This window comes from Musa acuminata, chromosome BXJ3-7 (assembly GCF_036884655.1).
Source record: "Musa acuminata AAA Group cultivar baxijiao chromosome BXJ3-7, Cavendish_Baxijiao_AAA, whole genome shotgun sequence".
In the NCBI taxonomy this organism is placed as follows: domain Eukaryota; kingdom Viridiplantae; phylum Streptophyta; class Magnoliopsida; order Zingiberales; family Musaceae; genus Musa; species Musa acuminata.
The window spans coordinates 1,472,414-1,489,057 of record NC_088355.1 but is presented as its reverse complement, the minus strand read 5'-3'; the positions used below and the strand labels follow the sequence as shown (position 1 = coordinate 1,489,057).

At 42.6% G+C, this 16,644-nt stretch overlaps 2 protein-coding genes across 2 annotated transcripts; both read left to right on the top strand.

The window, feature by feature from the left end:
• Window positions 1-4,837: 4,837 nt before the first annotated feature.
• Window positions 4,838-8,676, top strand: LOC135643143 (probable galactinol--sucrose galactosyltransferase 2). The gene is made up of 14 exons (XM_065159775.1): window positions 4,838-5,219; window positions 5,293-5,534; window positions 5,617-5,707; window positions 5,797-5,845; window positions 5,941-6,032; window positions 6,112-6,222; window positions 6,457-6,579; window positions 6,648-7,058; window positions 7,144-7,285; window positions 7,371-7,438; window positions 7,522-7,656; window positions 7,740-7,957; window positions 8,053-8,141; window positions 8,231-8,676. Exons 1-14 carry the CDS (start codon window positions 5,029-5,031, stop codon window positions 8,570-8,572), a joined length of 2,304 nt encoding a protein of 767 aa, XP_065015847.1. The 5' UTR covers window positions 4,838-5,028; the 3' UTR covers window positions 8,573-8,676.
• A 1,297-nt stretch (window positions 8,677-9,973) lies between these two features.
• On the top strand, window positions 9,974-15,906 carry LOC135643144 (COMPASS-like H3K4 histone methylase component WDR5B). Its single transcript, XM_065159777.1, has 2 exons — window positions 9,974-10,681; window positions 15,434-15,906. Exons 1-2 carry the CDS (start codon window positions 10,013-10,015, stop codon window positions 15,725-15,727), a joined length of 963 nt encoding a protein of 320 aa, XP_065015849.1. The 5' UTR covers window positions 9,974-10,012; the 3' UTR covers window positions 15,728-15,906.
• Window positions 15,907-16,644: the final 738 nt, after the last annotated feature.

Genomic DNA, 16,644 nt, shown 5'->3' with positions numbered 1-16,644 from the left:
TGATGATTGCAATTGGTGTCACATCATCATCAACAGTGTGGCCACATTCCTCACAGCAAATCACAAGAACAACATCCTCAGAGATTCCCACCAAGTCCCGCAACTTACAGATACAACACATCACAGCATCTAAGAGAAGGGACACAGAGAAAGGAGGTCATCACAGTTGGCCTTCGGTGCCTTCAAGCACTGGTTAAGAACAAGCAAGATATTGTTCGATGAAGGGCATGAAACTCCGACAAGAAATGCTCGCAGGGATTAAAGAAAGACCACAATGTGATTTGAGACATTTCTCTCCACACACCTGTCCGATTGAGATCAATAAAACACCCTCGTCATCTCATTAATTAGCCGAGTCTAATTCACGAAAGGAGCATCAGAATAAAGACATGATGGCGACACAGAAGAAAGGATGAGCTTTAAGGTGACGATAGGAGTATTCTTTGATGATTTGAATGATAGAGGTTCGAGTTATGCGATCGATCTTTCTTGCTCACACTTTGCAGTGAAAGACACTCATTTGATGATTAAGATTCTTAACACAGTTGAGCTATATCCACAACTCTCCATGACTACAAGTCATGATTCCCTTGACGCTGTGCTTCACTTGCCTGCGTATAAGAAACTTATCTCCATAAACGAAAAGAGAATGGACCCGTCTCTTTCCACCGGGCCTCTCTCTCAAGCACCCTCCACAGTCTACCTTCCTCTCCCTCTCCTCGATTCTTACTTATCAGTACACCAAGAGCAAAGGAAGGGAAAAAAAGAAAGAAAAGGAAGGTATCGAATCTCTAAAAGAATTCTCATTCCCACTAAAGGGAGAAACGGATATCATATCTCTCTATCATCTTTATCGTAATCTTACGTAGCTCGTTTTTCTACGATATAATGATATCTAATTTAAGCTCGGGAGAGTTATTTTTGTCAATTTTCACAATCCTTTTTTTTTTTATTTTAGTACGTGATGGAGATGAAAAATGACATGGTAACTTCACAAGTGTCTAAATTAATGAAACTATATAACATCTAATAGGAGGATGTCATTAATCATTTACATCTGATATGTATCTTTCGTGTAATATTTAGGTTAAAAGAAAAAAAAATTAAAATCTATCTCTCATAGATCCGCCCATGTGGATATGGGTCCAAAGTAAATAATTATATGTTATTTTTACTCTTATTTACATAGATAAAATGCTAAACTAACATAGTTATAGATGATTAAATATCGCTCCCACAAAGAATATTTAATGAAATATTTTATCTAGAGCTAATTTTTAACCTAGCCAAAGGGGTCATTTATTTTTCACCACTAGTTAATATATTCACATATTTCTGGCTACTAACTTAAGAGTTGAAATAATTATATTAGAAAATCTCTCATAACCTCGATTTTCATACAAATAGCATACCAAAAGCTTGATGTTTTCACCTTAGAGGCACCTCAGACATTCTTGCACATGGTATGTACTATGTTAGACTAACCAAGATATTAATGATATTTTTTTGTAATATTTTTGGTATTAGATGGATGGTCTAATATCATAGGAATTTCTGCTCACTAAATCCCTCAATGATTACTTGAGCTTAGAGGCTTTACCCCTGACCTATAATACTTTCATCCAGGGGGGTAGCATCCACCCTTTCATATATTGGTGTATCCACCTCGGTACAGACACCGATATAATACTGGCATATATTCAATGACTCAAGATTCTCACCCTTGGGGATAACCCCGAGCCATCCACTTATCTTTGTTGAATTCTTAAATCTCACTCGGTAAGTATATATGCTAACAACCATGATACAAACACCCTTAGGAGTAGCCCCCAGCCATCTACTCGTCCCTATCAAGTTATTGAACCTCATTCAGTAAGTATAAAATGCTAACAAATATGATACAAGCCATCACTTCACTTTTGCCCAAGTTATTCTAATAGATGGTGCCACCAACTTAGTTGTAATCCTTAGCTCCATCGCCACTGGCACTCATTAAGATTCTTCAATCCAATGTGGTGTCGACATCTCAAGAGTGTTCGAAGCTTATTAAACCATCGACTGAGGGGGCACTTCACTTCCTAACCATGGATTCAACAAACTATACCACCCTCAGTCTGCCCCACCTAAATCTAAGGCCTAATTAACAAACTTAATGGAGGATTCCCTATGGATCCAATTAAGACAAATGGATTGACGTTTTGAGAAGATGTGACGAGAACTCCAACGATCAAAAGAGAACTTCAGGTCAATAGTTGTTCACTAAAAAAATTTAAGAGGAACCGATTTCAATGAACTTTTGTCTCTCATCTTTAGAAACGTTTGATGATAATATTAATTCAATAGAGCACATTATAGCTTTCCACACTCATGTGTCATTATATGACATCATAGGCTCTCTAATGTGTCACACCTTTTTTACTATGTTAAAAGGCACGAGAATGATATGTTTGCTTGTAGCCACTTTCTATTTATTTTTTTAGTCAACTGATGAGGGAGTTCAAACTTCACTTCATCGAGACGTACATCCTCAATCTTTACTGATAATACTCCTCGAACTAAAGTAGAGGGAGGAAAAAAATACTCATAAACTTCATCATATGATTCGCCAATAAGATCCAATACATAGTAGATACTCACCCATATCTTCATGATGGGGCTTAGGCTCCTTTGTATCTTTTAGTCGTTGATAAAAAGACCACCAATGATTATACCAAAGATACCTAAAAAGATCAATCAATATATTGTCATCGAAGCAATGATCTCAAGCAAACATGAGGAGTCACACAAGAAGTTGAAGCAGGAACAACCATAATTAACCTTAACCTCGAGATCATTACAACGGAGAATAAATGAATGATTGGAATTACCTCACCCAAGGTCCGAATTGACCCCTTTAAATAGGATTAGAATTAAAGTTGTTCTATAGATAAATGAAAATGAGCTCTTAAAGGACCCTTACCTAGCAAAGATCCTATCAACGAAAAGAGATAAGTCTAAGTACTATTGGTTCTACCAAGATCATGGTCATGACCACGACACTACAACTTGTCATTATTTTTAAGAACAAATTAAAGAGCTCATAGACACCCAAGGCGGTTTATTCGAAAGCAAAGAGAACCCTCACTCTAAGAGGCAAATTGAAGCCATCATTGAACCTACCTTAAGGGAAGGGGGAGAGACAACTCTTTGGGTCGTAATTATGCCTGAACTACCACTAAAAAGTGCTTAAGGATGAAGAGTGACCTAAAAATAATCTTCAAGGAGGAAGAGACAGAGTACCTCGACCTGAATCATGATAATGCCTTAGTAGCCTTTATGAGGATGATCAACACTCAAATGAATAGGATCATGATCGACATAGGTAGTTCTAGTGATATCTTATGCTTTGATACTTTCGAAAAACTTGTATTGTTAATTAACGAACTTTATCTCATTGACTTCTTCACTAATGAGGTTCACTAGCGACTCTATCTTGCCTCTTGAAAATATGAACCTATACATCATATTCGGAGATGAGCCTTGTTCCATAATAATATTGACTAAGTTTATGATGGTGGATATCCCTATATGGGATAACACAATCATTGGCTGACTCACTATACAAATTGAGGGCGATGGTGTTAACTTACCACATGGTGATAAAGTTCCTGATGAGGGTCGAATTGAAGAGTTAAAAAGTAACCCAAGGTGTAGGTCGAGCATCCCCCATCACCGTCAGTATTTGCTCAATGCGTAAAGTTGAAAAATCAATTGAAAAAACATAATATTACGTGTTGGATGAACAAAATATCGCACTTTGGGTTCGTGTTGCGAGAGCCCTTGAAAGCACAACAAGGATATCGTCAATCATTCACTATCTGACATGTGTCTTCCATGTGACGTCTAACTTAGACAAAAGAGAGAAAAGTTACCCCTTACTAATCTACCCATGTGGACATGGGTCCAAAGCAAATATTTATAAGTCGTCTTCACCCTTGTTGTCTATGTAGATATGGTTAAACTGAGGTTGTTAGAGGTGATTAAATATTGCTTGTTTGAAAAATATTTTATGAAATATTCTATCCCTTCACTATCAAGTATAAGTGTAAACTTTGAACATAGTTAAGGGGATTATTTTTTTTCATTACTCGCGAACATATTCACGGGTTATTAACTTGGGTATTGAAGAAACTGAATCAAAAAATCTCTTTCAACCTCGATCTTCATATAAGTGATACTTCACGAACTCAGTATTTTTACCTCAAAAGTTTCTTAGATAAATTTGAATATATGTCTCTCGGTCTCATTGAATTAATCAAGATGCCAATGACATCTTTATATAACAATATTGAAATATCGATCATTATTTAATAACAATCAGAATTAAAAGCGATTCCTAAGTCATCAGTTTTAGATGAATCAGCCGTTGAATCTGAAAGCGATCACGGCCTCTGACTCGACGCGCGTCCACCACTTGCCATAATCCAGCGGTTAGTCCCGTCACTGACTTGGCGGTGACTCAGACCTGCCCATAAACAAAGACGGAGGCAGACATACCACGTAGCTGTGGGAGGCACAAAAATAATGGCAGCAGTCATGCATTGTTGTACACCTTCGCCTGCAACCGTGTCATAATTGAGGACAGCTGTGCCGCTAATGACGTGACGCAGCCTCCCAACTATTACTGCTGCCTTGGGCTGTAACTTTCACGGCATGCCAAGCTGAGATCGGTGCAAGCACACGGCGCCATCGCAGTGAAGGCCGCAGCATCTCAAAGCGTTTACTCGCAGCGAACCAAACTCTTTCGATCGGAAACCCCGCAAAGTATCTTGATTCCACGGCAATACGACAAAGCCACGCGTCAAAGGATTTGCGGCGGCGGTTCGAGCTCGGTCGGCGACGGGAGAGCATATAATGCACTCCCTCTGCTGCCTTCTCCTCCACACCTCGTGAGCATGCGTCGCGGTCGAGTGTGAGGAGATCTATCTCTTGTTGCTGCCTTCCCTCCTCCTCGAGAGACCTACCTCAAAGAAGAAGAAGAAGAAGAAGATGACAGTGACGCAGGGGATCACGATCATCGACGGAAACCTGGTGGTCCAAGGGAAGACCATTCTCACCGGCGTCCCGGACAACATCGTCCTCACCAACGGCAACGGCGCCGGCCTCATAGCCGGGGCCTTCATCGGCGCCACGGCCTCGGATAGCAAGAGCCTCCATGTCTTCCCCATGGGCACCCTTCGGTAAGTCACAGCTTCTCAAATCCACCTTCGTGTAAGGAGATTAACGTTGCCGGTGCGGTCGATCGTTCAACAGGGGGGTCAGGTTCATGTGCTGTTTCCGGTTCAAGCTGTGGTGGATGACGCAGCGGATGGGCACCTGCGGCCGGGACGTGCCGCTGGAGACGCAGTTCCTGCTGGTGGAGGCCGACGGCTCGGCCAGCCAGGAGGAGGCGTCATCCACCGTTTACACCGTCTTCCTTCCTCTCCTCGAGGGCCAATTCCGTGCTGCCCTGCAGGGGAACGACAAGGACGAGATCGAGATATGTCTGGAGAGCGGTAAGCAGACAAATTCAACGGGAAAGCCAGTCAAATATCTGCTGCTGGTCTGAGTTTCTGGTTCGCTTGGTTGTTCGTGCAGGAGACAAAACAGTGCAGACGAAGCAGGGGATGCACGCAGTCTACATGCATGCGGGCGCCGACCCGTTCGAGGTCATCAGCCAGGCGGTCAAGTACGCCGTGCTTGTTAATTCGGTTGCTAAAAGAGGTTTCCGTCTTCTTTCTACTAATCAAACTGCTGTGGTTAAAATGCATCGAACAGGGGGGCGGAAAAGCACCTGCAGACTTTCCACCACCGTGAGAAGAAGAAGGTAAAACGGCAATTCCCGTGACGGGAAAACTCCCACTTTTGTCTTTGTCCGGGCGTCTCATGTAGCCTTCTTTTGACTGATGGGAATTAACGCAGCTGCCTTCACTCCTGGACTGGTTCGGGTGGTGCACATGGGACGCCTTCTACACCGACGTCACGGCCGAAGGTGTGGACCAAGGCCTGCAGAGGTGAACTTTCTCTCTCCTCTTCGCCAGACAGCCCATTTGGTGGCCGTGAATCGATCGAAACCTTTCCTCCATTCTGCAGCTTGTCCGAGGGCGGTGCTCCGCCGCGCTTCCTCATCATTGACGACGGGTGGCAGCAGATCGGCACCGAGGTGAGGGATCAAACGGCGGCCGTCGTCCAGGAAGGAGCACAGTAGGAATCGGGAGCCTTTTTCTTCGTCTTATTTTTTTTGGACCCCACATGTGGGTCCCGCTTATCCTGCCCTCTAGCTTCCATGTGATTGAAGGACGAAGTGGCGGCCACCGTCGTCACCAATCACAAGGCAGAGGAGCGAGGCGGGTAAGCCGAGATCTTTTTATTGGACCTGTCGTTAACCGGGGTGGTTCTTTGGCGGTGGCGTGGTAAATGTACATCGCTGTTGACCAGGTTCGCCAGCAGGCTGACGGGGATCAAGGAGAACGCCAAATTCCAACGAAAAGATGGGGAGATCGACCAGTGCAGTGGCCTCAAGCTGGTCGTCGATGAAGCCAAGAAACACCGCAATGTCAAGTGGGTGCTCTTCGAATCCTCCTTTGTTGATGTTGATGACGATTTAGTGACAGAACTGTGTGCTTCAGGTATGTGTATGTGTGGCATGCAATGGCCGGGTACTGGGGCGGGGTGAAGCCGGCGGCGGAGGGGATGGAGCACTACGAGAGCGCGCTGGCCTACCCGGTGCAGTCGCCGGGGGTGATGGGCAACCAGCCGGACATCGCCATGGACAGCCTCTCCGTTCACGGGCTGGGCCTCGTCCACCCCAAGAAGGTCTTCAGCTTCTACAACGAGCTGCACGCCTACTTGTCGTCCTGCGGCGTCGACGGCGTCAAGGTGGACGTCCAGAACATCATCGAGACGTTGGGGGCCGGCCACGGTGGCCGCGTCTCCCTCACCCGCGCCTACCACCAGGCCCTCGAGGCTTCCGTCGCCCGCAACTTCCCCGACAACGGTTGCATCTCCTGCATGTGCCACAACACCGACGGCCTCTACAGGCAACGCCTCTAACTCTCTCTGCTGCTGCCCGTTGATGACACCAATGCTTGTATTTGTATTACCAACTTGGTTTGGTCGGTGCAGCGCGAAGCAGACGGCGGTGGTGAGGGCATCCGACGACTTCTATCCGAGGGACCCGGCGTCGCACACCATCCACATATCCTCCGTGGCCTACAACACCCTCTTCCTGGGGGAATTCATGCAGCCCGACTGGGATATGTTCCATGTAAGTAGAAGAATCAGTTCTGCCATGAAAACTGTGTACCAAGATGAGTTCTGCTGAGACGAGCATCTCTGTTTCCTCTGCACAGAGTCTCCACCCAGCAGCAGAGTACCATGGCGCTGCTCGAGCTGTTGGCGGCTGTCCCATCTATGTCAGGTAAGCAGCTGCGATCGGTCCTTGCTGCAGTTCCATCTCTTGAAATTAAAGCTTAGCGCCAAGTTGATCCTCTTCGCTCTCAGTGACAAACCGGGACACCATAACTTCGAGCTACTGCACAAGCTAGTCTTGCCCGACGGCTCCATCCTTCGCGCCCAGCTCCCCGGCCGCCCAACACGCGACTGCCTCTTCTGCGACCCAGCCCGTGACGGCACCAGGTCGGTGGTTTCTTCCTTCCTTCCCCATTCCACGCGAAGTGACGAGCTACAGAGACGACGCTTGACATATCTCGCCCGTGCAGCTTGCTCAAGATATGGAACGTCAACAAGTGCTCTGGCGTGGTGGGTGTCTTCAATTGCCAGGGTGCCGGCTGGTGCAAGCTCGCCAAGAAGACATGCGTGCACGATGCTACCCCCGGGACGCTCACCGGCGCCGTCACTGCCACAGATGTCAACACAATCGCCCAACTCGCCGGCCCCGACTGGGACGGCCAAGCTGTCGTCTATGCCTTCAAATCAGGTTTGCGTCGCTCATTCTGTTTTCTGCTCTTCGCTTAATAGCATCGAAAGATATGCTCGATCCGTAGTGCTGTTTCTTTCTCTTGCATTTCTCAGGCGAGCTGATTCGGCTGCCAAAAGGCGCAGCGCTGCCGGTGACTCTCAAGGTTCTCGAGTACGAGGTCTTCCATGTCTGTCCTCTCGAGGTACATAACTCGATCCCTCCTTCAATCCTTCACTACACCTCGCAGCGAGTGGTCATCTCCATATTCCTTGTGCGTGCGTGCATGCGCAGAACATCGCCCCAAACATATCATTCGCGCCGATCGGTCTGCTGGACATGTTCAACGCCGGTGGAGCGGTGGAGCACTTCGGCGTGCAGGTCACGTCGGCCGACGCGGTGGACGGAGACAACGGCAGTGCCCTCGGCGAGAACCGAGGGAGCACCGCGAGGGTGGTCCTCCGGCTGCGCGGCTGCGGCCGTCTCGGGGCGTACTCGTCCCAGCGGCCTCTCAGATGCACTCTGGATTCCTTGGACGTGGAGTTCGGCTACGAGGAGGAGACTGGGCTGCTGACCATCAACTTGCCGGTGCCGGAGAAGGAGATGTACAAGTGGAGTCTGGAGATCCAAGTTTAGCGGCACTTAATGATCGAGGGGTTGAGTGTGACGGAGACCGAAGGTGGATGTAGTGATGTTTGAAGAACAACTAGCATCAAATAAACTCTCTCTCTCTCTCTCTCTCTCTCTCTCTTATATGGACTTATTAAATTGATGGTGATGAGGATAGTAATTACGATAAGACAAGTTTAGCCGACGCCTCACGTCTCGATCGATGTGACTGCACTTGGTCAACCGAACCGGAACACCGGTCGAGGTGCATTAACGCTTACTCAGGCGCGGTTCTTCACGCCACGCCAGCGCCCATGTCAGACGCTATCAGCCTGCCTCCTACAGGCGGGCACATCAAACAGCAGTAAGCTTCCCTATAAATACCCTCTCGTTCATTAGAGAAGCAGGGGGTCACACATACAAACACTTTTTCTTCTGAAACCCCCTCCACATCTTCTGCTAACTTGATCGTCGGAGGGGTCGGGTCGAACCTCCTGACCCGACCTTTGTGTAGGTGCGAAGCCGAGGGTCCCCGCCGCCCGCGTGGACGACGAGCCCTTGCTCGGAGGAGACGACGACCCTGTCCCGATAGGACCACCGCACCGGATCGACCTCGCGGGCTCGAGGCACGTTCCGGAGAGATCCCCGACGTCCGGACTCGAACTGAGCCGCGTTGGCCCCGAGGCCACGGCTCTCAAAGTTGTTTACACCAACATATGGCATGTGATTTCCAAACACATCTCATCTCATCCTCTTATCTTCTTCCCAAATCTGCCTAAACTTTCCCATCTTCTTGTCTCACTATCAAGTATGGCCAAAAACTCTATAAACTCTCAAAAAGGAACAATAATTCTTAAAGATTAATCCTTGCTTTGTAGCATTTCAACTGGAGACCTATGCCTAGGCATAATATTTAGTTTGCACCGTATAATATTGATATTATTGACTATCGATCTGTATTATAAAAATAGCTTTCTAGTACGAGAAATTTTATGGGAATAATTAACTAAGATGTCCTCCAAATTGTTGACATATTTGCAGGTTGTCCGAAACGTTCATCAAAATAATGCTTGTGTGACATGATTGCATATCATATATCTAATCATATATTTAAGATTAATTATAAAATTATTTTTTATAATTATTTATATCCATACTTTCAAAAGTTACATTATAATTCTTATACGAAAGTTAAAAAAATATAAATAATTAAAAATTAAGAGAAAAAAATATTTTATTAGGGTTAAATATTTTATTTTTACGAGTCTAAGAATCTTAATTTAATTTTTGAAAGTATAAAAATTAAGATATTAAGAATAATTAATTAAAAAATAATATGTAATTAGTCCATATATTTGTGTATATTATTCTTAGTGAAAGTTAGAGAAATTACTTTATTCACTACTATAAATAAGAGCCCGACCGACCCAACCCCAACTCCGCAAACCACAATCGGGGTTCGTTCCCATGTCCACCCCCGGTCCCGCGCAGGCGGCGCCGGCATCTCCCTACCGGCCGTACCGCCTCTCGCGCACGCTGACCGACCACAGGCGCGCCGTCTCGTGCGTCAAGTTCTCCAACGATGGCCTCTATCTGGCGTCGGCGTCGCTCGACAAGACCGTCATCGTGTGGGCCTCCGACACATTCGGTACCGTCGCGACCTTCTCCGGCCACTCCGAGGGCATCTCCGACCTCGCCTGGTCCTCCGATTCCCACTACGTCTGCTCCGCCTCTGACGACCGCACCCTCCGCGTCTGGGACGTCCACCAACCCTCCAACGGCTGCGTCCGTACCTTCCGCGGCCACATCTCCTTCGTCTTCTGCGCCGACTTCAACCCTCCTTCGGACCGCATCGCGTCCGGTTCCTTCGACCAGACTGTGCGGATCTGGGACGTCAAGAGCGGCAAGTGCATCAAGACGATCGAGGCGCACGACGAGCCCGTGACCTCCGTTCACTTCATCAGGGACGGCTCCATCATCGTGTCGGCCAGCCACGATGGGTCTTGCAAGATCTGGGACGCCGATTCCGGGGCGTGCCTGAAGGTGCTCATCGATGACAAGACCCCCGCTGTGTCCTTCTCCAAGTTCTCCCCTAATGGCAAGTTCATCCTAATTGCCACCCTTGATGACACCCTGGTATGCCATCAATCCCTTTCATTTTGTTTTAGTGTTAGTAATGTGTTTGACATTCAAATTTATGCTGCTTGATGCAAATTATTTTGAAAGAATATATTGGTAAATTTCTATGCCTGAACGATTATGTTTGGCTATACTTGAAATTTAGGGTTTAATGTTTTTAATACCAAATTTATTGCTATTTACAATAAATTGGGATTAGGCACCATTGTATTTGATCAGAGAAATCAATTGTTAATGTTTTTACTCCACAGCATTTGATGCTTCACAAAAACTTGAAGACCGATGATTAGATTCTTGTATTGATGACCGTGGAGTGTGGTTGTTATTATCTTAGGTTTAGGAAGGGAGAGACACTAAAACTGGAAAAAAAAAAAAAGAAGGAAAAATAAGGGAAAAAGTAGAATCAGGATGTTGGGACGATAATAGATTTATGTGAAGCTATGTTTTTCTAGTTCTACTACAATGTATTCTCCCTACTTTTAGAAGCGTATTTATTTGTTAAATTCTATATCTATGAAGTACTTGCGAAACAAGATTTATCTGTCTGAATCTCATGAAGCAGAAAATATATTACCTATAGATGATTGTTCTTGATAGAAAAGTTTTTGTTGTTCTTTTCAACCTAAAAGATAACTTTTTATTTTTATAAAATTAACCAGATAATATAATTTGAGGCTTATTTATCACTCCATATCTATCTATCTATTTGAAAATGTCTAAGAAATAGATGAAACTAGGAGGTTTTTTTAGGTGTGTTGAAGAAATGAAATAAATAGGTGAAACAAGAACTGAGTTCTTAGGTTTTCTTAAGAACTTGAAGTGATGAAGTGCTACATCTATGGCTCCCTTGATTGAAGTTGCATTCTTGGACTACTAAAGTGCTTAGTAGTTGGTGTTCCTTTATTTGCAGATCGACTACACCTAGAAGCAAGAAAGTTCCATATTCCAGAATGTGTTCAAGTTAAGAATTCAACTAGCCGTGGTTGTGAACTTCAGCGATTTAAAAGGTGCTCGGGCGAGGCGAGGCCCGAGCGCCTCGCTAATCTCCCAGGCGGCGCGCTTCAAACAGGCGTCGCCTGGGCGCTCGCCCGAGCCCAGGCGCTGGGCACTTCGGGCGAGCGCCTGGGTTAACCAAGGCGACCGAACCAGGATTTTAGGTCTGGTTCGGTCCTGGTTCGGTCTCTGATGGTTAGTTGATTCAATCGAACCAACTAAAACCGATATAAGTGACAACCCAACCCTAACCCTCGTCGCTGCCGCTCCCGATCCCGATCCGGATCCCGTTGTTCGCCGCTGTCGCTGCTCGCAAACTCTACCGTTGTCGCCGCTGTCGCTGCTCGCAAACGCTGTCGCTGTCGTCGCTCGCGCCTTCTGCTGCTCGCCGCTCCTGCTCTCGCTGTCGCCGCTCGTCGCTGTCGCCGCTCGCGCCTCCCACTGCTCGCCGATCCCGCTACCGTTGTCGCCGCTCGCCACTGCCGCCGCTAGCCGCTGCCGCTTCCTCTTTTCTCAGTCAGCAGGCTCAGCACCCCTTTACACTTCCTTTTAACAGTATACGTATACTGTATATTGTTAAAATTATTAAGTTTATTTAAAATAATTAATTTTCAATACTGTTAATAGATTAATAATATATTATTTTGATTTTAATACTGTTAATTTTTATTTATTTGAAATTATTGCTAGGTTTCTTAATATTGTTAATTTTATATCTTAGATTTTCTTAATTTAATAGTATATTTTTATTTAAAATTTTAAATAAATATATTTATTAATTATATTACATATTTTTATATTTTAGCGTCTTGCTTCGCTCGGGCGAGCGCCTAGCGCCTCGGGCGTTTTTTGTTGGCGCCAAGCGCTTTTTAAATCATTGGTGAACTTGATGACTATAATAGACTTTTTTGTGTGAGAAATATAAATTACGACTGGATGCCTTTTAGTTGTTCTCATTGTAACAATTTTGGGTATTCTGAGGATAATTGCAGGATTAATCTTATATACGCAATAGTGAGAAGTTAAGAGGACCATGCAATGGACTAGGTCAGTATGTAGGATTCCATGGATTCAATGCTGGTTAACTAGAACTGCAAGTATTAGGTTAGATAAAGGTAATAGGAACATCAAGACATTAGATGAGTAGGGAATAGTTTCTGTAGACTGCTGATGGTACTTTGACGTAACTAGTTTCAATGATAATATGTCCTACTTAGAGCTTAACAGTAGGATAAAGATCCATGTAGCCAATCCCAACTATTTGGGACAATATGACTTGTTATTTATTGTACTGGGCTAAGAATAAATGTACTTGGTTATGTAGAAATGGTAGTAATGGAAACTTCGTTAAATATCAAGTTATTCTTCTCTTATTCAAATCTTGTTGACAAATATATTACTGAATTTTTTGCAAGAAAAAATTTCAAAGATTGATGGGGCCTTAATCACTATAGTCACATCACATCATGGTTAATTCGATAGACTTTCATTTTCAATCTAATAACCAAACTGAAAACAAAGGAGGCAATAAGGTGGTGGCATTCACTAAGAACTTCGATAATAGATGTTCTGATCATGGATTAAGATACCGATCATATTTGTTAGTAAAAATTGGCATTTTTCTAGGTTAAACAACATATAGCAATTTTGATTCATAACATTGTTGGTGGTCCCTATTTCAATTAACCTATTGTAGGCTAGGCAAAAGAACCTATATAGAATTTATACTAAAGTGTAATATAGTACACCTTGACTCTAATACCAAATTTGATTTGGAACATCTTGATTCAAATATTAAATCTGATATAGGACGAGTTTTTGACAAGTAGAGGGAGTTCTTTTTTTTAATAGAATAGAAGGGGAAAAGGAAAAGAAAAGGAAGATAGAATACAGAAAGATAATAGAGAAAATGATCAATTGCTTAAGGAGTAGCTCCTAATGATGAAGGTCTGACATCTCCTCATGTCTCACGTATGAACAATGAAATCGTATACCATTGGAAAAGGGTATGTGGCCTCACACATACATAATGTGAGGAAAAAATATTCATTCATTCATTCATTCATGTTTCAAGTACAAATCCTTTCCCCTTCTTATATGCTTCCCAAATGAACAATCTTAAAAGGAAAATATAGAAATAAGGAAAGAATTCAATCACACCAAGTCAAAACAATCACTTGTTCTTCCTTCCCCAAAGCAGATAATATTTCAAATTTGATTTGGAGTTGATGATTTTTCCTGATTGATAGGTTCCAATCATTGTAGAATGAGATAGAATCTTCAATTAAATCAAAATTTAATTTCTTCAAATTTTCCTTCATTTTCTTCCTTTTTTTTCTCCTTGAGAAATTTAGGAAACTTAAATAGAAATATTAGAGATGTTTGCAAAATACCACATAAATTATAAAAAAATATTTGAAAGGTAAATACATTAAAATGACCCCTTATTGATGGGGAATAAAAAAATGGTTTTATCATATGGACTACAGTGATATGGCAAAGCTTGATGCACATGGGGCTATTGCATAAAATGTTGTAGAAACCATAAGGTAAATTTTCTTGACCCTATCAGTAAGTTACGCTTGTGGAAAGAGGTCAAGTGACAGGAAGGTTTAGTAGATGAAACAGTGGTTATCAATGTGGCTCTTGTCAATTCTTGCTTAGTTACTGGTGAGCTATGAGATTTGACCTTGTTGCAGTATCTTCACAAGGTTGCTGAAGAAGATAGCAGTTAGATTTTGAATCCTTGAATATGGGCTGAAAGGTTACACTTTATTTGTACAATTTGTTGGATTCCTGCACATAGCAAGACAGTGACTTTGGTGCTAGTAGCCCAGTCCATGTTCTTATGATTTAGCATGATACAGAACCTGGTCAGTACTTGATTGATGTTTTCAGCAATAATTTCTTTGGGAAAGTTGAATATAGCTGCCTATGTTCTCTCACTTTTCCATATATGATGCTTGTGAACAAATCATGTTTATGACACTCGCCAATATGTGGTTGCTGGAGAGAGAATGGCATACATTATACTCATATGTAACCTCTCATTCTGGAAGGTTTATTCATCAACTGTGACAACCATCATTTTTATTCATTATCCGTTATCACCATCTTTTAACTATCTTGTTTCTTTTATACTTATTTTAAATAAATTATGATTAGTTCTGCAGATTTTTTTTTTGTTCATTGCAATTTCTTTTCAAGTATATTAATATAAGATAGGGAGCAATTGGGCAAGGTTGTTAGACTAATATCAAAAGTGAATATAAGCACCACAAACTTTATAATGATCTCTATACACCTCAGAATTCTTGTTAGCCAAACTGGAGATCCATCACAAGCCTGGAGATATATATATATATATATATATATATATATATATATATATATATATATATATATATATATATATATATATATATATATATATATATATATATATATTATTGCCATTGTCCATCTGCATCTTGAGTGGCTTTACCATATAGTGTACATATGGTGAAGTGGCTCCTTTTTTTATCTTGCCTAAAACCACAAAATAATTTATCTTGACTTCTTTTGCAAGTTCCTCATCATTTCTCTCTCTCTGTGTTGTGGATTCATTCATAAGATTGATGTTTGTATGCTGTGATAAATATGCTTAAATTCTTAACAAGTAGGTCTTTCTGCATGATAACATGCTTGATCTGATTTTTACATGATTATATCTCTTGTTTGTGTCATCTAAATGAATCTCTTTCCACCATTCTGCAGAAGCTATGTAATTATTCCACAGGGAAGTTCTTGAAGATTTACACTGGTCATGTTAACAGAAGATACTGCATTACATCTGCATTTTCTGTTACAAATGGCAAATATATAGTTAGTGGCTCGGAAGATAAGTGTGCCTATATTTGGGACCTCCAAAGCAAACAGATGATTCAAAAACTGGAAGGCCATACCGACACTGTCATTTCAGTATCCTGTCATCCCACACGCAACATAATTGCATCTGCTGGACTTGATAATGATAAGACAGTGAGGATTTGGATTCAAGAAACTGCATGAAGTTCAAAACAGTTGTATAAATCGGATAAGATTCCATCTAGTTTCATTTTCGAGGACTTTGGTTTGCGTACAATGTTGTAGTTAACTAGTTGCTAGTTGAACTGGCATCATGATTGCTTCTGATCATTTGTATACTGCCTGTACTAGATCTTTGATTACATGCATCAGTGGTTATAGCATTTGGTTTTGGAGTCGCAGCTGTCATTGAAAGAGTCTTTCACTTTAAGTGTACCACCATAGAGTACTTGTTCGTATGGAGCTGGAAAGTATGTTCAGATACACACCTAGTCATAAGCAGGATGTTTGCAGAGTTATCAGGCATTTCTTGTGTGGATGGTAAAATGGTGAATCTTCATTTCAGGATCAAGCAGAATTATTTACTGGATTAATCTGTAAACTGAAGACTTCTGGACTTAATAGCAGCATCCTTTGGTTGCATCTTTCAATACATGGACTATATGTTTCGGAGATGTGCATTTAATATATCATAGTGCAGTTCACCTACAGAATACCAAGTCCTGGTAAGAATCTACTTTGGGCACCTAATATTACCATTAGTTTACCACTTGACATGGTGTTTAGATAGGCCTGCAACAGTTTTGCTGAGACATTATTAAGCATTATATTATAGCACTTATTGTAGCTTATTTGATCACTTCAACTGAGAGGATAGAGCAGTTTTCATGATTGAAGAGTGGACCTATTTATTGGATCCACACATATAGTTTGTTAATTAGCAACTTGCAGGAACAAGAATGTTATGTCTTATTATATTTCCAGCCTCACCTTAGTTTTATGCAGATTTACCATATTTGTGTGTGCTCGAATTTTTCATGTATGCTCGATCATGTTATTTGTATACAAATATGATAGTCATGTTATATAAGTTTAAATGCAAAAGACAGGGCCTAAAAGTT

Excerpts from the sequence above, each read along its gene's own strand:
- LOC135643143 (XM_065159775.1), top strand. The coding sequence starts at position 5,029 with ATGACAGTGACGCAGGGGATCACGATCATCGACGGAAACCTGGTGGTC. Across the intron at positions 7,059-7,143 it reads AACACCGACGGCCTCTACAG|CGCGAAGCAGACGGCGGTGG; the intron begins GCAACGCCTCTA and ends TGGTCGGTGCAG. Across the intron at positions 7,286-7,370 it reads CCGACTGGGATATGTTCCAT|AGTCTCCACCCAGCAGCAGA; the intron begins GTAAGTAGAAGA and ends TCCTCTGCACAG.
- LOC135643144 (XM_065159777.1), top strand. The coding sequence starts at position 10,013 with ATGTCCACCCCCGGTCCCGCGCAGGCGGCGCCGGCATCTCCCTACCGG. Across the intron at positions 10,682-15,433 it reads CCACCCTTGATGACACCCTG|AAGCTATGTAATTATTCCAC; the intron begins GTATGCCATCAA and ends ACCATTCTGCAG.